The sequence below is a fragment of the Protopterus annectens genome, chromosome 1.part1 (genome assembly GCF_019279795.1).
Source record: "Protopterus annectens isolate FY-2018-M chromosome 1.part1, PAN1.0, whole genome shotgun sequence".
Taxonomy (NCBI): Eukaryota; Metazoa; Chordata; order Ceratodontiformes; family Protopteridae; genus Protopterus; species Protopterus annectens.
The window spans coordinates 1,567,403,113-1,567,427,896 of NC_056726.1; the positions used below are offsets into that span (position 1 = coordinate 1,567,403,113).

General features: G+C 40.1%; 1 protein-coding gene across 2 annotated transcripts in view; it reads left to right on the top strand.

The window, feature by feature from the left end:
• The window catches only part of LOC122811426, a 317,519-nt gene that overhangs the window by 141,106 nt on the left and 151,629 nt on the right, over positions 1-24,784 (top strand). The window contains exon 5 of one of the 2 annotated variants that reach the window (XM_044083270.1): positions 7,413-7,622. In XM_044083270.1, the coding sequence (XP_043939205.1) occupies positions 7,413-7,622 (210 nt within the window). The remainder of the gene's footprint in view (positions 1-7,412; positions 7,623-24,784) is intronic. The other variant, XM_044083275.1, reaches the window with a different exon arrangement.

Below are 24,784 nucleotides of genomic sequence, written 5' to 3' on the forward strand. Positions count from 1 at the left end.
TGGAGGGCTTTCAGCTGCAATTAGAGCAAATATGGCATCCAGGGTTTTTGAAACCTTTGGTGTGTTGCACCTGAACAATCACTTGTACAGTGGCTGTACAGTGATGAGACCTAAAATTTGAGTTGGCGAATATGGGTGACGCATAAAGCAGAGTTGAGATCAAATGAATTTGAGCTATAGTGGCTTTTGTGTTTTTTGTGAGGTAAGAGTTTGTTCCTATACAGTGAACTTAGTTTTTGTGTACTTTTGTATGGTTTGAGAGATGTAGATGTCAAATCTCATGTTATTATCCACTTCAACCCCCAGTACCTTAGTTTGATCAGTGGGTGTGATGATGGTGTTGTTTGTTCATATAATATTAAAAGGGGAGGGGTACAGTAGTTTTACTGGGGTGGAACAACATAAGCTTGGTTTTATTGGGGTTTAGGATAAGAGGAGAGTTTGTTAGCCCTGTTTCTACTGTTAGACAGGACTCTTGTGTAAGTGATTGTAGTCCTTGTATGATAGGGGCAGCATATATTACCGTGGAGGCAACGGCATACTGAATAACAGAGGCATGTGGAGCTGAGGTATGGAGGATGTTTGAGAATAATGAGAAAAGTAGGGGACCTAGTATGGATCTTTGGGGAGCACCTAGGGTCACAGGAACAAGGGATGATAGGGTTACTTGCCAATGTACTGCTTACTGTCATCCAGTCAGATAGTCTTGGAACCAAGCAAGAGTACATTGACAACATTTTAGCTCTGAAAGGGTGGTTAGGAGTTTGTTGTGGGAAACTATTTCAAATGCTTTATATAGGTCTAAGGAAATAGAGAATACATATTTGTGACTGTTTCTGCTATGGTTTATTGTGGTGATGAAAGATAATAAGGCAATAGTAGTACTGTGGTGTGTATGGGATAGTAGTTTGTTTGCAAGTATTCCATAATTTGTGTGTGAACAATTTTCTCTGGTATTTTAGACAGAGGGGATAAGATAGCAATTGGACAGTAGTTAGCTAGCTCTGTAGAGTTGTCTCCTTTGTGAAGTGGAATTACGTGGGAAGTCTTCCAAATAGTTGGGACTTGGTGTTCTAATATGGATCTGTTAGTGAGTACTGAAACTGGGTAGGCTATTGCTCTGGCTGCTAGTTTTAGAAAGTCATCTGGTAGATTATCTACAGCTAGGGTAGTGGGCTTTAATTTCTTAAGCAATTTTTTTTTATTGTTACAGTTGAAAAGGGTTGAAGGGAGACGGAGTTATTGTTTATTTATAGGTTCATAGGTTCATAAGTTCATACTAGGCTATCTGCCCTAGGGCATTAATAAGCCTAGCGGCTAGCCAGAATGTGTTTGGCTTTCGCCAACCATTTTAAATTTATTTTGCTATGCCCTTTTTCGAGGTTAGTATACTGTGCCTCTGTCTAACAGTGACACAGAAGTGATACCCGGGGTAAACCTACAATCTCCCATCCACTCATCAAGATTCCTCTTGAAGAGAGTCAATGAGGGACTCTGCCTAACCTGGACTGCGATTTTATTCCAGAGTGAAGGGAGCCTCTGGGTTATGAATCTGTCCCTCAAGCATGTCCTATTTATTTCAGTGCTGAGATTCAAGTCTCTCGAGCACGTAGCTCGATGGGATTTGGATTTTCTGAGGTGCAGCATGTCCATTAATTCTGGGTTGGACATGGCTTTATATGTCAGGCACAGATCGCCTCTGAACAGGCGGTATGCCACTGAGTAGAGCTGGAGTTTCTTTAATCGGGCAGCATATGGCATCTGTTTGAGCCCTTTGATCCTCTTGGTGAGGTACTTTTGGGGTCTTTCCAGTTGCTGCAGGTGTCTGGTAAGGTACATCCCAAAAGGGGCATTGTACTCAATTATGGGCCTGATGAGGGATGAGTAAAGAGGCACAATGACCTCCCCTGATCTAGATGTGAATCCCTTCATGATTAGGTGGGCTATATAAAATGTTTTTCTAACCACTTTGGCCACGTGGTTGTCAAATGAGAGATTGCTATCAACTTGGGTCCCCAGGTCCCTAATTACTTCTTCTGTACTTAATGGATTACCATCTATGTGGTAATTTGTGGGCACTTTGTTTTTGCCAAAGGGGATGACTATACACTTTTTGGCATTTAGCTTGAGGCCATGGCTCTGGCACCAGTTGTCTGTTTCTATGAGGCCCTTTTGGAGGATGCTTGTGCTGGCTGGAGAGTCGATTATGGCGCCCAGTTTGCAGTCATCTGCGAACTTGGTCAGCCACAGTCCTTCCGTGTTGGCCTGTACCTCCAAGAAATATATACCGAACAAGAGAGGTCCCAGGACTGAGCCTTGTGGGACACCACTTGTAACTGGTTTGGAGTCTGACATGGCTCCAGCAATTCTAACCATGTGGGTTCTGTCCTTGTGCCAGTTTGCAATCCATCTAGTGACATAGGGGTTTATATTTAAGCTGGTGAGCTTATCTATAATGCCCGAGTGGGGTATTGTATCAAAGGCTTTTGTGAGGTCCAGGTAGGCTGTGTGGACCACCTTCCCTCATCAATGGCCTTGGTGACTGTTTCAAAGAAATCAACCAGGTTTAAGAGGCAGGATCTGCCCTTAACAAAGCTGAACTGGGTAGGATCCAGTGTCTGTAGGTCCCCAATATCTTTATTTATGAGGTCCATGATGATCCTTTCCATAGCTTTGCAGACCAAGCTAGTCAGGCTTATGGGGTGATAGTTTCCAGGATCCGTTGAGGCACCACCTTTATGGAGAGGGACCATTCTTGCTGTACGCCACTCTTTGGGCACATATCCTGTAGTAAGGCTGAGATTGAACAGTAGTTTTATGTTTGGGTTTAGCTCTTCTTGGAGTTCATGTAGGACGAGCCGGAACACCGTCTGGTCCCATTGATGCTGTGTTTTTTTGCTTTGGAGAGGGCAGCTCTTACCTGAGCATCTGAGATGTCAGGGGGGTAGCACTCTGCTGGGATAGATATTTGCCCTTTTGGTGGGGAGGGGGGGGTTTGTGCTGAACCTGTCAGCTAGGATGTTGGCAATGTCTGTGGGTTCAGTGTATTTTTTGTCATTTTGGACTAATTCTGAACATATCTGGGAATTACCACCCAGGTTCTTAACATAACTAAAGAAAGCCTTGTGATTATCCTTAGTGTCCTGTGCAATTTTTCTCTCTAAGCTGGCCTTAGACAATTTTATGAGTGCCCGTAGTTTTTTGCTAATACTGATCAGTGATGCCTTTCCTTTTTGGGATTTTGCTCTATCATTTAGTAGCTTCCTCCTTCTGTTTATGGCTGGGGTCCACCAGACAGGACGTCTGCCTTTGGAGGATTGGGTCTTGGTTTTATTTGGTATCGCATGATCCATGCATTCCTGAAGGAGTTCATAGAATGCATTTATAAAGGATTCTGCGGTCTGGGCCGTATTTTCCACAGGCCCGGGGGCTTTGAAGGATTCCACCTTGGTTTTGAGGAGTGTGAAATTTGCTTTAGAGAAGTTTTTCACTGTGGTTTTCTAGGCAGGGGGTGGGGTCGGGATGTGAATATCCAGTGAGATTAGTTTATGGTCTGGTCTTACCAGTGAGGGATACACTTCTGGTCTGGAGCATAGAGTCCCCATGTTGGTGATGATCAGGTCCAGTATGTTTTCCCCTCTTGTGGGAGTGGTAACAAGTTGTTCCATAGCATTTGAGTTTATAAATTCTAGGAACCTTTGGGCTAGGGTGTTAGAGCTAGAGTAATGCTCCCAGTCTATGTTTGGGTAGTTGAAGTCACCCAATATAATGGTGTTTGGAGAGAACTTCATATTTTCCAGTGTTCTCAGAAAGGCCAAGTGGGGTTCCTGGGTTTGGGAGGGTGGTCTGTAGCAGGCTATAAACTGAAAGGCAGTTTTACCCACTGTTAGTTGCACATGGATAGTCTCTGATGCTTTGTGCTTTGCCACCAACCTGGAGGTGTGGGTATCTTTGATGAATATCGATACTCCCCCTCCTTTTGTGGTTCGGTCCAAGTTTTGGGGCCGAAAAGCATGGTATGAGGTATAACCTGGTAGTGCTGGGGTGCTCTCGGGAGCCCTGAACCAGGTTTCTGTTACTGCACAGATATCGATAATCTCCATGCTAAGGAGAGTTTTGAGTGCGTGCATCTTGAGGTTTAGACTTCTGGCGTTGAGTAGCATTACTCTTAGTTTCTTATCCCTTGTTATACCTATGGAGGTGGGTTTGTCTTTTGAGCCTTGCCTAAAAAAGGCACTATGGGGGTAGCAAGAGCCTTTGCCAATATCCGAAAGCCCAGGGGTGACAGGTGCATGCCAGACTAGGAGTAACTGGAGTTGGGGTGGGTGACTGCTAGAGAAGGCTAATATAGTTTCAGTAAACTATTTATTGAATTAGGTAGCAATATTTATGTCATTATTAGTAGTAGGTTGGGGAGTGCTAGGTTTTTCCTGGTTGGAGTATGTTGTTATTGTGGGTTATTTCGGTGCTTGGTTTGAATAACAGTGTAGTAGTTTATTTTGTCTTGGTTAATTTGTTTTTTTTTCTTTGTTTCTAAGTTCAGGGTAGTTTTGTTTTGCAACATTGGATTTAGTGTTGTACCATTGATCCCAGGCTTTGTCTCTTGATATTAGTAATGATCTAGTTTCTTTTTTTAGTCATGGGGCGTGGTTGGATTTTACCCTTATGGTCTTGGTAGGAGCTTGTGTGTTTAAGATAGAAAGGAAGGTATTATTATTAAAGTGATGGACAGCATCTTCCAGAGGAAGAATTTTAAGTGGCATCCAGTTGCAGTGCTTTAGGGAGTTGGTGAAATTATTGAGGTTAAATTGCTTTGTGCTTCCTTATTTGTTGGTAAATAGTTTGTTTCTTTGAGGTAGTTCCTTGTCTGATTAAATAGATTGGGAAATGGTCTCTGAGGCAGTCTGGAAGACAGCCAGAGTGAAGGGTGTGGATTGGTTTGTTTGTTAAGATCCAGTCAAGTATGGATTGTTTATTGAATAATTTATTAACTCTGGAGGGGGGTTGCATGAGCAGGGTGAAGCCATACAGATTAATGTGATTAGTTGGATTTTGAGAACTACATGATGTCCAGTCAATATTAAAATCACCCATGATAATTGTATCTAGGGGCTGAGAATTTTCAGACCAGATTAATATGTTTTCTAATGTAAGGGTATTGTCGCCGGGTGGAATGTAACTTCCAATGGACTTTATTTGTTTATTCAAATTCAGTGTAAGCTTAGTAAGTAATACTTCAGCATTTTGAAAGTTGGAATGTTTTGATTTGAGTATTCTATGATTAGCTGATTTTTATATGGAAAGGTAATGCCACCACCCCTTTTGTCTACTCTGTCTAGGCTTAGGATATTGTACCCTAGAGGGAGAACCTAAATATTGGGTGTGCTAGGTCTAAGCCATGTTTCGGTAAGTAGCACTATATCAGGGGAATATAGAGCTAGGTTGGCATGGAGTTCATGAATTTTATTGCAGATACTTCTGATATTAATGTTTAAGATTAGAAGATAAGTTTTGTTCCTTAGGGGAATTGCTGATGATTGTGTTTGGCTGCTGCTGCTGGCAATTGAGCTGTTTAGTTTAGCATTTGGGCCAGGATTTAATGTCTCCACTAAGACCTAGTTTGGAGGCAATGCTAACTAGCATTTTTAACATTTTTAGTAGCTATATAGATGCACAGACAGAGATCATAGGATCATAGGAGGTTACTAGGCTAATGACCCTGGGGCCCTTCCAAGCCTAGCCATGAGTTTATCCCAAAAAATATAGATAAAAAAGATAAATGGATAAAAAGATAGGTAGATAGACAGATAGATAGATAGATAGATAGATAGATAGATAGATAGATAGATAGATAGATAGATAGATAGATAGATAGACAGACAGACAGACAGACAGACAGATAGATAGATAGATAGATAGATAGATAGATAGATAGATAGATAGATAGATAGATCATAAATATATGGAATTACTTGATTATACAGTCGGTCATTTAAAACTTAATTTTCCTTTAAAATGGTAATGTAATTTAATCTGTTTCACTGGTATAGATGGGGGAAGCCCTGGCAATGACCTAGGCAACCTGACTTCAAATACTGGTTCAGATGCCCATTGGGGGTGATTCTGGGGATGGATTTGCTTGTCCTTGGAGTGGAGGTGGAGTAAAGTGGAATGTCCAATACTACAATCCATTGAAAAAGGAGTGGATATGTAAGGATGGCCAAAAGTTTGGCATTTTGCTCTCCTAGGCATTTAACTATGTAATTACTTGTCACTCAATCTTAAAAATATTTCCTTTATTTATATACTGCCTTTATTATCCTCACTAACTGTATCGTCCTTAACTAAGCTACCAAACTTTGCATTTCTTTCTACACCTAACTTATATTAAATGGCAACTTGACACTGTAATTAATTTGTATGATTTGATTGTTTCAATTGAAAATGTTTTCGTTATAATTTTTTTAAATTTCTAATTTTTTTATTACTTTTATTGTAGCTTTTTTCCCCTGGCCTCTGCTGAAAAAGGGCTCTCAGCTCAGTCAGACAAACCCAGTCAACAAATGTAAAATAAATAAATAAAATTTTGCCACCAAGCCTTTGAGTAGCAGCCCTCACAATGGGAGCAGGGAGTGTACACTCATACTGCATGAACACAGTGAATCTCATTGTAACACTCATCACACATCTCTCACATAAGGGTAGACTTAAGGCTTAAACATGCCTTCAATTGCCAGAATGCTAGAGAGGGGAAGAAATGCCCCTTACACTTGCCTGAATGACACCTGCACTTCGGATTGTTCTTGTCCCATTGATGAGAAATAAATTAACAGTTCAGCAATTCATTAGCCTTCATTCATGTGGTGAGGGGCATACAACTATGTAAAATACAATGAGTAACAACATTTGAACTGTAATTAAAAGGCAATTGTGATACATGTATGAGCAAATATTGGCAGCAGTTTTACATTGTTTTCAAATTTCTCAATAAAATCCATATTTAAAATAGCAAAGGTATAAAAAAGTATGGTGGGCCATTCCTAAGCTATGACTGCACAGACATTAGACTAATGGTTCTGATTTAGATGCAGCATTTGTTCCAATAGTCAAACCAAATGTTGGCTTTTGCAGTGTAATGCACCTTCTCTTTGAAGGCTGCGGGCAGCAATGCAGATGAGATAACTTAAAAAGAGTAGCAGGCAGATGATTCAGTTATCAAAAATGTGTTTCTGGAAAGGAAAGGCAAATTTCTCTAATAAAATGATGTCTTATATAGTGTAGTTTGAGGTGACTTTCAATTGCAAGGGAAACAATGCAGTTAGAGAGTGCATATTAAATTCTGAATAAGAAATATTATATGCTGTTTACAGAAACAAAAGCTTAACTTTCATGCATAATGTCATCTATTTCAGCAGAATGAGTTTATTCAGATTCTCCAATTACACAGTGCCCTACACATCTTCTGATTTTCCATTAAATATGACGAAAGACCAAGCTATATACATTGAAGGAATTGGAGATGGTACTGATCCAAATATGTTTTCACTGAAAGTGGTTGATTGCTATGCAACTCTTACAAGCAACTTCAGTAACTGTGCTAAAAAGTTTATTATCATTAGCAGGTAAGAATATATTTATTGGCTGTAGTGGGTAACTGCATGGTTTTGAACTATACACTACATGGCATCTGTTATGAAATGTTAGCATGAAAGTTGCTTATAATGCCAGATTATATGATTATTTGACTGTTTTGATTTAATTGTTTACTTATTCACTTTTTCTGTTTACTGCATTAGTCCATCTAGGTCTGAAACATGCTTTCACTGGAGACCAAAGGTAATATTTACACTTACTGCAGTTAACCTGACTGGTACTATTTTGGTAAGCAATCTGGAGTCTTTAACATCCATGTGAGCAACACGCAGTTGAAGCATGTGGAATTTCAAATTAACATCAGAAATGTTATTACCAGTCTGATATCACACAGTTGTTAAGATGTTATTGGTACTCTTTCAAAAAATAAAAACATTTTACTTTGAAGTAAGCGCAACCGATAGCATCCTTCTGATTACAAAATACAGCAGACCACTCTAAAATCTTCAAAGCAGACGTCAAAATGATTACAATGAACAGCAGTGTTATACATATCTAATCTGCAAAGAAAAATATTGACTTTTCTAACAAGGTTTTAAGCTGTGGTAATTAAATATAATCACTATACAGCATTGAAGGGAGCCAAGCATCACAATGTATAGTCAGCATGTACCTTATGTGCACTCCACATGGAATGTGAAGCTGGATGGATCCATGCATGGGCTATAGCTAAGTCATATGTGTTGCAGATAACACTTAGCTGTAAGCACCTCAACAAATCTGCATTACCTCAGTATACTTTGTTGCCACAATTAAAATCATGCAAAACCGAAAACAGACAATACCAAGTTATGTGTATAGGACACAGATGCCATTATGTGTATTTAATTTTGGACAAAATTAAAAACAAAAGAAAAGTTTGACATAAGTGGAGTACTGTGACAGTGCCAAGTTACAGAATAAGGAAACACCAATCCTGTTGATTGCATATGTCTCCTTAACAGGGACATCTTCCTGAAATTAAGCAATTGGCCATGTCCAGAGCTCAGACATACATGGCAATCACCTTTGACCTCATTGAAAATACAAATATTCATCTAATGTGACCTGTATAGGGTGAACTGGTCAGATTAAAGCTGCAAGTATACTGTGCAGCTATGATGTGACAGAAAAATTAGATTTCACTGGAAATATGTGGGTTGCAAACTGGCTCACACATAGAACCCACAGTGTGAAAGTAGCTGACTCCAAGTCAGACTGCCGACCAGTTACGAGTGGAGTCCCACAAGGTTCAGTCCTGGGTCCTCTCCTGTTTGGTATATACTTCTCTGAAGTTTAGGCCAACACGAAGGGACTCTGGCTGACACAGTTTGCAGACGATTGCAAGTTGGGAGCTATTATTAACTCCCCAAGTGATGTTGACATCCTACAGAAAAACCTCACTGAGACCATGGACTGGTGTCAGAACTATGGCCTTAAGCTCAATGCCAAAAAAATGTGTCGTCACCCCCTTTGGGAAAAACCCGGTTCCCATGAATTATCACATCAATGGTAGTCCACTGAACACAGAAGGCATTATAAGAGATCTGGGAACACAGGTTGACAGCAACCTCTCTTTTGACCACCACATTGCCACCGTGGTCAGAAAGTCCTTCTATGTGGCACATCTCATGCATCTATATTACAGAATCGAACTTTTAAAAGTTCAAATGTCATATGGTCGACACCATATGATCAAACTTTTAAAAGTTCAAAAATGTAATAAAAAAAAATAAACCAAAGAAAAAAACAACCTGAACGGTTTAAGCAGGGGGGCAAGCCCCCATGCACACCCCATACCCCCACTCTTTAAATATACCAACTCCAAGATCGCACTACAGTGCAAAAAAGGGAAATATTCCCATTCATACAGAGATCTCCATTGAAATGTTGAAACTTTTAAATGTTCGATCATATGGTGTCGTTTGAACTTTTTAAAGTTCAACAATGTGATATGGACCCCATCTCATTACTAAGAGTTTTGCATCCAGGAAGAAAGAGGTCATTGTCTCCCTCTACTCTTCCCTCATTAGGCCAATCATTGAGTACAATGCCCCATTTGGCATGTACCTCACTAGACACCTGCAACAACTGGAGAGGCCACAAAAGTACCTCACAAAGAGGATCCTAGCCCTTAAACACTTGTTCTGTATGGACAGACTCAAAAAAATCCAGCTATTCTCTGTCTCATATCACCTAGTTAGAAGTGATTTCTGCTTGATTTACAAAGTCATGTCTGACCCAGCTCTGTTAGAAATGCTGCATCTAAAGAAATCTCAATCCCTCCACACCACATGCTCTAGAGACCTCAACCTCATTACCACAATCAATAGAACAAGCTGGAGGGACAGATTCATAACCCAGAGAGTGTCCATGCTATGCAATAGACTTCCCATACATGTCAAGCAGGGCACCTCACTGGCCTTCTTCAAGAGAAATCTTGATGAGTGGATGGGAAATAGAAAATTCACCCAGGGATCACTCCAGTGCCTCTACTTGACAGAGGCACTGGGAACTAAGGTTGGGTGGCATGATGCCAGGGTAATCCTATGGGCTAGGCTTGTAAAGGTCCCAGGGCCATTAGCCTAGTACACACCTATGAACCTATGAACCTATTCAATATATATTCATGTGGGTTATACGACTGGTGGATGAACTCTCAGCCTTTAGCTGCCCGAGCTTCAACTCACCAAAAATTAGAGTCCCTGCACAGGAAATCACTATCAGTGTCTTGCATTAGAAATGATTCCCTTTTTGGGGGAATTTCCCCCTTATTTGAGTTGGTGTGACCATAGGGTTGGGGTGTATGTGTGTGTCTGTGTGTGTGTGTGTGTGTGTGTGTGTGTGTGTGTGTGTGTGTGTGTGTGGATGTGGGGGATGCAGGGGGTTTTCCACCTGCAAAAACACTTGAAATGTTTTTCTGCAATATGTTTTCAGTGAATGTAGTTTGGGGATTTCAATCCTTGGTGGAGTCGCTTCCATTCACTCAAACTAGAAGCATTCATGTGTACTGTATTGTACACATTTTTTCATTTCCAGAAGTGGCATAAAATGTAAAGGTTTATTTATGACTGTTATGTTGCATTACAGGTACTAAGAAGAAAGAAGAGAATCTTTGTGACACAGCAGGGGGCAGAGCGAGTGCTGTTCATAGCAGCATGTTCTGTGAATACTGATAGAGCATGTCGCACCAATCTGTGAAGCGAATGGCTGTCATATGTGATCAGGGAAGGGATGGAAGAAAGATGTATGTGTAAATAACTATATAGACAAATCTGTCCCCTACAAAGTAAATGCAGTTCTAATTTTAAGAATAAACCCCTATGGTGGAACCAAAATATGAACAGACTGTATAATAAAAGAAAAAAAAACTCATTACATACAAAAAATAAATTTAACTCTGAAATGCTAAAAATGCATATACTAAACTAAACAGAGAAATCCATACCCCAGTAAAATCTACCAAAGACAGATTATGGGATAAATATAGCCATTCAGGCAAAGGATAACCAGAAAGCCTTATTTAACTATATTAGAGACCTCAGAAACAATGCTCATCACTGCAAAGAAATTATAGTAAATCACAAGACATACAGAGGACATAAAAAATCTACTACTGATACACCTTACTTAAACTTCAATGAAAAATACAGACACGCGCGCATTTTATATATATATATATATATATATATATATATATATATATATATATATATATATATATATATATATATATATATATATATATATATATATATATATATATATGTATATATACACACACACATACATTGTATATATATATATATATATATATATATATATATATATATATATATATATATATATATATATATATATATATATATATATATATATATATATATATACATATACATACACACACAAAAGTGACAAATAGATGAAAGGAGTGTGCAGAACAGACCACCAGCAAAATTCAAGTTTATTTAAGCGCTTTTCGTCAAGTTTCAGACGTCATCAGAATAAAATCACATGATCATGACAAAAAAGAAGTTATGTACTCACCATAACGTTCCATGTGAGTTGTTCCATCTCGCCTTCATTCTTCACTGATGGGTTCGGAGCTGATCCTCGGCTCCGACACGGCTGTTTAACAAAGCTCAAAGATTACCAGTAGCTCGAGACCAATCCACTTATCCCATGATGCATTGCTGGAATTACTTCAGATCTTGTTTGCTGCGTGTACCATATCCTAGTAAGAGGACTAATCTCCCCAGACAGGAAGAAACATTGAATAACCAGGATGAAGTCAGTCTCCAGGTCAACTGTCAGCCAGGTGGGGGAAGGAGGGAGGGACGTGAGAATGAAGGCGAGATGGAACAACTCACATGGAACATTATGGTGAGTACATAACTTCTTTATGTGAAGTTGTTCAATCTTGCCATTCATTCTTCACTGATGGGTAGCATCCCTAGCACCCTAAATCCTGGGTGGCTCACGGGAGTACATTTTTCAGGACCGTAGAACCAAAGGAAGCCCTGTCCCTGGAGGCCTTATCCACTTTGTAATGAGTGATAAAAGTGTGAGGCTTAGACCAAGTGGTGGCAGCACAGATATTGTCAACAGGTATTTTGGCTTGAAAGGCCGAAGAAGTAGAGACTGCTCTGGTTGAATGCGCCTTCACTTTATGCAACAAAGACCTATTAGCAGATGAGTAAGTGAAGGTGATACAATCTGAAAGCCACTTAGAAAGGGTTGTTTTAGCCACTGGTCTACCTTTTCTGGCTTCAGAGAATGAAACAAAAAGCTGGTCTGACTTTCTGAAGTCTTTTGTTCTGTCCAGATAATATCTAAGCTGTCTGTGAACATCAAGTTTGTGCAGCATGTATTCTAACTTGTTGGTATGGTTGGGGAAAAAAACGGGCAACTCAATAACTTGATTGATGTTTGTCTCAGAACATACTTTAGGTAAAAAAGAAGGATGAGTCCTAAGGGATACTCTGTCAGGATGAAAAATCATATAGAGAGACTTGATAGATAATGGCTGAGGCTCTGACACTCTGCAGGCAGAAGTAATGGCCACTAGAAAAATAGTTTTCCATGACAGAAACTTGAGCTCACAAGATGATGCTGGTTCAAAGGGAGAAAGAATAATATGGAAAAGCATGAAATTCAGGCTCCAGGGAGAATAAGGAGTCTTCACTGGAGGTCTCCTGTGAAAGGTACCCCTTGAGGAAGACCTTGGATAACTGGTGTTCCATAATATTCAGTCCATCAATACCTAGATGGAAATTAGATATAGCTGCTAACTGGACCCTAACAGTAGCAGCTGCAGCTCCTTCATGAAAAATCTCGGTCAAGAATTCTAGAATGGATGACAATGGAGCTTGGTAAGGATCAAGGTTTTTGTTAGAAGCCCAAATGGAAAATCTTTTACACTTACTCCGATACAATTTTCTGGTGGAAGGTTTGTGGGAAGCCAACAAAATTTGACTTTTGTCATGTGAAAGATTATGAAGCCTGGCTATACAGGGAACTGGAGCAGCCAAGCAATTAGCTTCAGTGACTGCAAGGAAGGATGGAGGTCCCCTGACGGGTGTGTCAGAAGGTCTGGAAATGGGTCCAGGGTCCATGGATCCTCCAAGAGATGATTGTAAAGAAATGGAAAACAAATCTGCCAAGACCAATGAGGTGCTATAAGAATGACAGTCCTTCCCAGTGACTTCGCTTTCTGTAAAAATCTGGGTATCAGCAGAATTGGGGGAGATGCATAGAGGAGACCCGGGGGCCAATCATGTATGAGTGCATCCCTCGGGGTTTCTCCCAGAGGGGGGATCAGGACAAAGTAGCTTCTGCATTTGGTGTTGATGTGGCTGGCAAAAAGATTGCAGCAAGGCTGGCCACATTTGTGGAAAATCCTGTCCGCAGTCTCCTGTTTGAGGGACCACTCATGTGGCAACAGTATTGCCCTGCTCAACTTGTCCGCTATCACACTGGATCTCCCCAGGATGTGAGTTGCCAACAGAAAGTGCTGGGATGACACAGCCCACTGCCAAACTCTGAGGGCTTCTTGGCAAAGGGGATAAGACTTGATCCTGCCCTGTTTGCTCAAATACCAGACCAATGACATGTTGTCTGCCTGTATGGCAATTTTCCCTAGAGGGAGAGAGTCCTTTAAGTACCACTCTCATCTCTAGGACATTGATATGCAAATGTGACTCTTGATCCATCCATGTGCCTTGGGTAGTCTTTCCCTGAAAATGCCCCCCACCCCACCCTATCAGGGAAGCATCCATGGTCACAGTGGCTACTGGAGGGGGAAGTACAAAGGGGCATCCTATTGTGACATGTAGAGACGTCAACTACCACTGCAGATCCCTCTTGCAAGAGTTTGTAATCAGAATCATATGGTTTATTGGCAAGTCCTGGAAAGACCATTGAGTGAACAGGAGGCATTGAAGAATCTGCATATGCATCCTGGCCAATAGAATGGCTAAAATTGCTGCTGCCATCAAACCTAGTACTTTCAAGACCTCTGCGGCTGGAGCACTGTTCTTTGAAACCAGTGAAATCATGTGTTGGTGAAGAATTGATACCCTTTCAACTAGGAGACGTAGTGTGGTGGCTGACATGTCTAACTCTGCCCCTATAAAGATGATATGCTGCGATGGAGACAAGTCAGACTTTTCGAAGTTGACCATAATGCCTAAGTGGTTGCAGAGTGTGAGAGTGGATTCTGTTGCCTGAATCAGTTGATGCCTGGTGGTGGAGGTAAGGAGCCAGTCGTCTAGGTATGGAAACACCAGGAATCATAGACACCTCAGGTGAGCCGCGACCACTGCCATACATTTGGTAAACAATCTGGGGGCTGTAGTGAGACCAAAGGGCAGGGCTCGAAACTGGTAGTGACTGGCTCCCAGCTGGAAATGCAAATGATCTCTGGATGATCTGGCCATTTTTATGTGGTAATACGCATCCTTGAGATCGATCGAGCACATCCAATTGTCCTTCCCCAAAAAGGGGAGTATGGACTGAAGCATGGCCATCTGATACTTCTCTTTTTTTACAAATTGGTTCAGTCTGCTGAGGTCCAAAATGGGTCTCTAGTCCCCTGTTTTCTTTGGAACCAAAAAGAATCTTGAGTAAGTTTCAAATCCTATTTGGTCTGCTGGGACTGGTTGGATGACTCTTTTTTTCTAGCAACTTGCGGACCTCTATGGTTGCTTGTTCCCTGTAACTGGGTGGAATGTCTGGGATTCTTTTGACGGGAATGGGTGGAGCGGAGAATGGTATGAAATATCCTCTGGAAATGATGCTTTGTACCCATCTGTCATTTGTGATATCTAACCAGGCTTCTGGGTACAAAGATAAGCGACCCCCAACCACCTCCAGAGCAGGGCAGTCGGGCCTCCTCTCAGGAGCACTGGTAAGGTTGGCCAGAGAAATGATCTCTGTCACCCTGGTGTTGCAGACCCCCTCTGCCACGAGGATGGCGTCTTCCATTATTACCCCCACCTCTGACCCTGGAGGGGCTTCTCCATGTGTGTCCTGAAAGGCTCCTTGGGCTTTTCGGAACCACATCTTCCCTCCCCTTTGTCCTTTGGGAAAAGGCCGAGTAGGGGTGGAAAAACGGACTCTGATGGCTGACAGAGTCTTTCCCTCCTGTTCACACCTGGTTAGTGTTTCCTTTACCTTTGACCCAAACAAGGATGAGCCGTCAAATGGGGTGTTTACAAATGAAGACTTGAAAGGCTCCGCAAAGGAACAGAGGAGCATCCAGGCATGCCTGCGAAGAGCAATCCCTGTACTTGCAGCCCCACTCGAACCATCAGCCGCATATGATATGAGGCGCATGGATGAGTTCACAATGGAATTAAGGGTAGCATGCTGGGCCGAAACGTTATCAGAGATGCCTGCAGCTACAGTACCCTGAAGACAATCTCCCAGCTCCTTGAGGAAATCTCTTTGCAGTCTGGTGAAGTGGGTCAGATAGTTCAGTGATCGCAGAGTGAAAGTCAATGAACTGAACATGCATTTCCCATATCTATCCATGATCCTGGACTCTCTGTTAGGAGGATGGATAGACGCAGAAGTTTCTGACAATTCCTTCTTTGTGGCCACCGCCACCACCATGGCATCAACAGGAACTCCTTTGGACAGAAAGGATTTATCGACCAGGGCCGAAATACATTTATTGGGCCTCTGGGGGACAGGCTTCATGGAGTCTGGCGACTCCCACGCCCTACGAGAGACCAATTGCATAAGCTCATCATAGGGTGGAGACACCCAGGAGGTGGAAGGTTGAGACCCGAAAGCCTTCAGAAGAACCAACTCATCCTCAGTAGGGCTTTTGGACTGCCAATCACCCCTCTGCCTAAGGATCTCAAGTATCTCTGCAAAGGAGATGTTCTAAGAGGGGGATCGAGGGGACCCTTTTGACTCCTCCAAGTCGGTGTCAGATGTCAGGGACTCCTGTGAGGAGTCCAAGTTCCTCCTCATGCACAGTCTCTTAATGGGTAGTTCCTCAGTGGGGACTTCTGGGGAAGTCTCAGAAGAGCAGGGAGCACCCAGTGGGGCTACTTGAGGCTCTGGGTCTCTACCCTTGTAGCAGAAGTGGACACAAGCACTTAGGAAAGAAGCCAGACCTGATGATGAGAAAGTCTTTGGAGACAACATCCGCTTCATGTCTTTGAAAGCATCACGGCTCTGATGAGAAGGAGTCGCCGGACCCAAAGGGACTGTGATCCCCTCCTGCACCGATGCCGAGGGCATATATAAATTGCATAACTATAAATTCATTGGCAGCTTATTGAACTGGCATCATATGATGCATTGCTTCTATTGCTAATAAATACTAAAACATTGCATTTTTATTTAAAAAAATTCAACATTTTTTATCAAGTGACATTTCATTTTTCAGTATTATTCATTCAGTATTTTTAGGATCATAACTTTCAAAACAATGATAGGCACCCCACACGCTAAATGGAAGGTACACAATAGATTGTCTACAACATGTCTAACATTAATTTCACTGTGAACACAAACACCCAAAACCCAGAATGTTAGAAAGGAAAACAAATCCGTTATCCAGTCTACAAACCTTAAACTTAAGATACCAGTCAAATCAAATTTGTCTGAATAGTGGTAGTGTTATGGAAAGGTTTTTCTAAAGTAAGGTGTACATTAATGTACACTTCTCAACCTCTTACCACAAAAAATCTAGACAAATCCTAAATTAATGTAGGGACAAAGAAACCAAAATAGGGACAGATTTTAAATATTGCTCTTATAAAGTTAGAATATTGCTAAATTAACAGGATTTGTGTAAACATGCACTTTGTGAAGGACACAAAGTCTGAAACTCAAATGCATATCATTTAGTGAGTTCAGTCCTCTGTGATTTGCCAAAACTCACAAATGTTATGAAAAACAGGCCAAAAATATGAAGCAAAAATCTGGGCATTCTGTGAAAATCTGGACAGTTGAGATCTAGGTTTTGGGTTAGTTTGCATTACTAGGGTGTGCTACCTGTAACATTGCTCCAAACCGTACACCTTAAAGTAGAACAAAAGCTTTTCTTAAAACTACTACTAAACATGAAAGCTTAGACACTCATCAAATACACACACACATACACACACACACACACAACACACACACAAAAATACAAAATCTTACTTGAACCTTACTCTAACCCTAATCTGCAAACACTTGTGCATATACCAAACATATCCCCTTACCTAAGCCTTCCTGTAACCCTGACACACACACACTAAACATATTCCCTCACCTATCCCATCCTCTAAACACAATACACACATGCACACACACACTCCCACCCATACTACACAACAACTTAACTTTATCAACAAAATACACACATAACCAAAATAGCAGTCAGTCAATCTGCCATTCACACAAACTACCTTTCACTACACTCAGTCAACCTAAAATTTGTTTGACCAAATGAAATTAAACGGGGCATATAAATAAAAAAACACTCTGTGAAGATGTTGATCTATATTCATGAAATAAATCCATTCTATTATAGCCAATTTACACAGTTCCCATCATGTTTATAAAAATGCAAGTGTCTGCAACTAAATTCTGCATAGGTTTTACTAATAGGCATATCAGACACTTTAAAAACAAAATAATGTAATAAAATACAAGGATTCAGTTTTATTTTCCAGCTTCTTTTACCAGATACTTTAAAAATCTTCAGTCTCAGTTCTCCTTATAGATTTTTAACAGTGCCATTAAACCTGTTTATTCTTTTAAATACCTAAGCACCACTCCTGACATATCACCCTTCAAGATTTCTCAAATTGATATTCTAAAATGTAAACTGAATAAAGTAATCAACATACGATGTTATATCACTAGATTCCTTATCCAAGGAGCATAAACTACTGTAGCAAAGGCAACCACAACTGGAAGAGACTCACCTGTTGGTTTATTCCTCTAGTACTATCTTGTCTGATGTAGATACATCGGGCCTGTGTAACTGCTGCAGCTTATTTACCACTTTACCACTCCAGTAATACCTCCAGTACACTTACCTGTGGGTTGGGTTCCATTTTATTACTTCAGTTTCAGTAATTTCCTTACATGGTTTCAGTAATTTCATTACACAAAGCAATAAGGGAGATTAGTCTGGGAGTAGATTAGGTGTGTGCATGTGTGTGTGTGTGTGTGTGTGTGTGTGTGTGTGTGTGTGTGCGCGCGTGTGCACGTGCACGCATGTGTGCACTGTCTGAGTATGCAATAAATGTGTGGGTAGGGGTGGAACATTGGGGTGGCAGTCCTACTTTTACACTCTCCTCCACTAATGAGCAAGCTTGCAAAATTTATCAGGGAGCAATCACTAACCAACAAGGATAGCTTAACAGATGTGAGTGTGGAAATGATAGCCATCAGGAAGAACAAATTCTTGTGGCTTAACAGCACTTACACAGTTTGGGACAGGGTGGGAAGGACACTAGTCACTAGGAATACACTAAAATGTGTATATGTGTGTGTATATACAGTGGATATAAAAATTGTACACACCCATGTTAAAATGCCAGGTTTTTGTGATATAAAAAAATGAGACCTCAATAAATAATTTCAAACCTTTTCCCACCTTTAATGTGACCTATAACCTGTACAATTCAATTGAAAAACAAACAAATCTGTTAGGGGAAAAAAATATAAAAAATAAAAAATGTACGATAAGCTGGTTGCATAAGTGTGCATACCCTTAAATTATTACTTTGTTGAAGCACCTTTTGATTAAATTACAGCATTCAGTCTTCTTGGGTACACACTTGCCATCAATTAATGAGACTCTGATTAACCCTGAGTAAAGTTCAGCTGTCCTAGTAGGATTTTCCTGACATTTACTCAGTCGCCTGCTACAGCAAAAGCCATGGTTTGCACAGAGCTTACAAAGCATCAAAGGGATCTCATTGTTGAAAGGTCAGTCAGGAGAAAGGTACAAAAAAATTTCCACAGCATTGGATATACCATGGAACACAGTGAAGACAGTCATCAAAAAGTGAAGAAAATATGGTACAACAGTGACATTGCAAAGAACTGGACATTCCTCCAAAATTGATGAAAAGACAAGACAAAAACTGGTCAGGGAGGCTGCCAAGACACCTAAAGCAACACTGAATGAGCTTCAGGAATTTCTGGCAAGTACTGGTTGTGTACTACATGTGACAACAATCTCTCCATATGTCTGGGCTATGGGGTAGGGTTGCAAGACAGAAGCCTTTTCTTACTCAGAAAAAACCATCCAGGCCCAGCTAAAATTTGCAAAACAATACATCAAGTCTCCCAAAAACATGTGGGAAAATGTGTTATGGTCTGATGAGACCAAGGTTGAACTTTTTGGTCACAATTCGAAAATATATGTTTGGCGCAAAAACAACACTTCACATCACCAAAAGAGCAACTTCCACACAGTGAAACATGGTGGTGGCAGTATCATGCTTTGGGGTTGCTTTTCTTCAGCTGTAAGTGGGACTTTAGTCAAGGTGGAGGGAATTATGAATAGTTCCAAATACCAGTCACTTTTGGTCCCAAACATTCAGGTGTCTGCTAGAAAGCTGAGGATAAAGAATAATTTCACCTTTCAACACCACAATGACCCCAAGCATACATCCAAACCAACAAAAGAGTGGGCTTCACCAGAAGAAAATCAAAGTTTTGAAATGGCCCAGCCAGATCTCAGACCTAAATCCAATAGAAAATCTGTGGGGTGACCTGAAGAGGGCTGTGCACAAGAGATGCCCTCACAATCTGACAGATGTGGAGCACTTTTGCAAGGAAGAGTAGGCAAATATTGCCAAGTCAAGATGTGCCATGATGATAAGACTCCTACCCAAGAAGACTGAATGTTGTAATTAAATCAAAAGGTGCTTCGTCAAAGTATTAGTTTAAGGGTGTGCACACTTATGCAACCAGTTTATTGTACATATTTTATTTTTTATATTTTTCTCCTAACAGATTTGTTTGTTTTTCAATTGAGTTGCACCGGTTATAGGTCACATTAAAGGTGGGAATAGTTTTGAAATTATTTATTGTGGTCTCATTTTTTTATATCACAAAAACCTGGCATTTTAACAGGGGTGTGCACAGTTTTTATATCCACTATGTATGTATATATATATATATATATATATATATATATATATATATATAAATATATATATATATATATATATATATATATATACATATATATATAAAAATATAAATATATATATATATATATATATATATATATATAGAGAGAGAGAGAGAGAGAGATACATATATATATATATATGATTTAAATAATAGCTACAAAGGGAAAGGAAGGATTTGAAACCTGTACCCTTCCATCTCAGCATTAAGCCACTGCACCAATAAGTTAGTACAGTAAGTTTTTTAAGTATATATTGATGATTTTCGGCATTATTCCATACTTTAAACAGTTTGCAACATACAAGGAGATGGGACAGTGAACAGCAGGCATTCATCTCAAGCTCTTAGCACAAGACAGGACAAAATCAGGGATAGATATTAAATTAGCCTAGTTCAGACTTAGAATGTTGCTAGAGTAACAGTTTTTTGCAATACCGTGGAGTGACTAAAAGATGTGAACTGTGAAACTCTGATATCTGGCATTAATGACTGACTGAAATCATCCATAATTCATGAGGGCAGGAAAAACAAGACATTGGGGATCATTTGACAGCACACAGGGTATGTGGTTAATGTGCACATGCGTGCGTGTGCGTGCATGTGTGTATTTGAATGTCTGCATTGTGTGCGGGAGCATAAATGAGTGTGGATGCCTGTGCTAACATGACAAAGGCTGCTGCACTTGCTACAGCAAGAAGTGCTGATCAGCACTCGGAGTAGTTAACAATGATTCAGAGGCATGCAGATTAGCTGATACTGAGTTCTTTCTTCAGTGAGGCTAATATTTCACTGAATCGAAATTCTTTGAATAGTGAACACAAGGCATTTTTACTGTCGCTTTTGAAGTGAGCGGTGCGGTTCTTTATGAATCCCCGAGCAAATGTATCACGTAAATTAGAGTGACATGTTCAAAAACCTATATGGTATTCCTGAATTCCGAGGTAATGCCAGATGGTGCTCCTTCTGAACAAATAAGAATGAAAGCTTAAACACCAGAGCTTTCAAAATGCATAATCCCTGCCAATAACATGTTCTAAACATAAACTGCATCATGAGAGACTGAAAAAAACTTTTTTACCTATGTCTCATAGCATTACATCACTGTTTTGTCTAGTTAATGAGAAACCAAACATTGAGACTGTTGATGTCAATACAACATTTTCCATGTCAGTGAAAGCAGCTGATGGTTTAGTAGCAGTCCCACAAGAAGAAAAAGAAGTATTAGAAATCTGCAGTCCATTTCTAAATTTATACTTTACAGAAGACTAATTACTTCACAATATTATTTTTGTAAAGATATTCAGTTATATCAATAGCCACAGTCTCCATTCTGACTTCTGTATCACATTTGACCCCCTACAGCCACCATAGCTGTACTCAGAATAACAACATACTGGTGAGATTCCACAGAAGATAGTAGATCATTTCTTCACCTACATCTGTGCACCTGAGCTCAAGGTTTTCTGTTTTTATTTTTTTTATTTATTTATTTAACATTTGTTGAGTAAGTATTGGAGTATACAAGTCATTAACTTTTCTTTTCTTTGTAGTACACAAATACTTTAAGATGCAACCATCTGTATGCTAGCAAAAGGAGTAAATATGCAGGTTTTGATATTTCTATCTGTACACTTTAATGCCACTAGATGTTTGCTTACTTACATAGCAGAGCCCTGCTTACAATTATTCATATTTTACCCACTTTTTTACCCAGAGGAAATTTGTAAGTCAAATATTCCTTAGCATTTTAATTTTTCTGTGTCTAAAATGTTTTTTTTTTCCCAGATCTCTCTGGACTTGGCATGTACTCTGTTTTCCTCTACCACACTAATGTTCTTCCTCCACATCATGGACAATCCCCCAAATGTAATAAACCATAACTCACTGATAGTGAATAGAATTATTAAATATAAAACACTTCATTTATAAACTGTAAATAACTGCTATAAGCATGGATGCAGAAAAATGAAATAACACAGTCAAACAAGAAAGTAAACAAATTCATAGCCTCATTAAGAGACAACCTAAAGAGATCTCAACTGTGTTTTGCTTATATACTACATTAAAATATATACAGCGTGGTATTCCTTTTGACAATGTAACAGGCATCAAAATGTAAGTTTTATCAGTTAATTTCCATAAAGCAGTGTGACAATCCAAAGTTTCTTCTTACATGACCCTTGTTGTATTTGCCTCACTATTACTAGTCAGTTATCTTCATATCTATTGTCATATGTTTTCTTCCTGTTTAAGGTAAAATGCTCCCTTTTCAGCATGGGCATTTGTATAAAACTGAAGCCTATTGGTTTACAGTCCTCACAGTTTGTCAACGTCAGATTGTACAAACATCTTGAATTGTTGTAAATCCTTCTTTTAGCTTATACTGTTTACATAAAATTCCATTGAAAGAGGCAGATACACATTAAATGTATATAAAAGAGAATGCCATACTCATAGATTGTGTAAAATAAAATGCTGGAAGTGAGAAACATGGTATTATGAAGCTGAAATGTGTTACACAGTAAAAAATAAAGCTTGACTATTTAGGTGGGGCAGAACAACTAATAAACAGTAAGAAACTATCCTTATTCCAAGCATTGTAGTAAAACATGCTGGAAAGCAGCTAATATAGTGTGTGTATGCAGTGTGGAATGCATGGACATTTTACAACAGTTTTTAACAGGCAAAACAAAGGGCTGTGACAGGTAAGGCTGTGACAAAAGTGACTTTAATGCGATAGCAAAAGCCAGCAATTCACAGATACATTAACTGCAAAGGGGAAAGACTTCATTCTCAGCTAATTTGTATATCTCTAAATCACTTGGTGAGTACAAATGCTAACAAACATTTCCCTGCAGTAATCACCACCATCATTTCATGCACTTCACTCCCAGACTTGCACATTACTACACACACACACACACACACACACACACACACACACACACACACACACACACACACACACACACACACACATGCCTACCCTTCCTATTCCCTTACTGTTACCACCCATTCAGACACATGCTCGCACAGACACACACACACACACACACACACACACACACACACACACACACACACACACACACACACACACACACACTTACGAGACCACTCATATCTCTGCATACACTCCCACATGCAGCCACACACACACACACACACACACACACACACACACACACACACACACATGCCTACAATTCCTATTCCCTTACTGTTACCACCCATTCAGACACATGCTCGCACAGACACACACACACACACACACACACACACACACACACACACACACACACACACACTCACCTGAGACCACTCATATCTCTGCATACACTCCCACATGCAGCCACATACACACACACACACACACACACACACACACACACACACGCACACACACTACCAACATCATCACCACCAACACCTGTCTGATAAACTGTAACTCTAACACAATCTCTCTCATTGAAAGTAATGTGTGAACACAGCCTTTTGGCTGTTTTAATTAATTTGGCTGGAGATGGTGATTTATGCAGATGATCAGTTCTATAAATTGCTTGGCTGTATAAATAATGTACTGCAGGAATTTAATAGTAGAATACATGTTTCTGTATCATATCCTTCTTTCCTAGAATGTCCCATTTACATTTGATGAGGCAGTGGGACAGCCCACCATGATGTACCTTCCTTGAGTATACGCACTGTGGTAAAGCTGACACTAAATCAGAATTAGCTCATTCCAGGGGTAAATAGGGCTTACCACTGGCAGTAATGTTTCTAAATCACAGGAACAGTGTTGCAAGATATGATTGTGGTAGAAACAAGAGGGCAGAACAAAGTAGAAATATTTAATCACATCATAGAAACATATGCAATTAATTTTCTGAGTATATTAAGCAGGGCTAATGTTAATGGAAAATGCAAACATGATAATGCAAATGCATTTCAAGTTGCCTGCCATAGTCGTTAAAGGTAATTTTTGAACAGAACAGCTGATGATTAGATGCATGTCTGTAATGGTTAAGTGAGATACTAGGACTGAGTGCAGTGTTTTGTCTGAGTTTATACTGAAAGGTCTGAATGCTAACTGGATAATTTACTGGCACAGAAATTGTAGTTTATTGGCCGTTTGGGCAGTTTTTCCATCTTTTGCAACTTTCTGGTTTAAAAGCCCGCATTTGCACTTGTTTCCTCCTTTCCTGTAACTAGTCTGGTCCAGATACAGATTTGTTGTATGCAGGGCTGTTTGTAAGCTTCTGAGCCGCCCAAGCCTTTCTGTGTTAGAGGGAAGCCTTCTAGCTTATCAGTGGGAGTGGTAAGCACTAGGTAGCCTATCTACCACAAGAAGAGTGGTTTCTGGCCCAGAAATGTAGTTTATTGTCTGTTTGGGCAGTTTTTCAATTCCTTTCAACTTTCTGGTTTAAAAGCCCACACTTGCGTGGGTTTGCGATGCTTAAGCTCTGTGCAGTGGCACCGAGCTGAGGTAAAC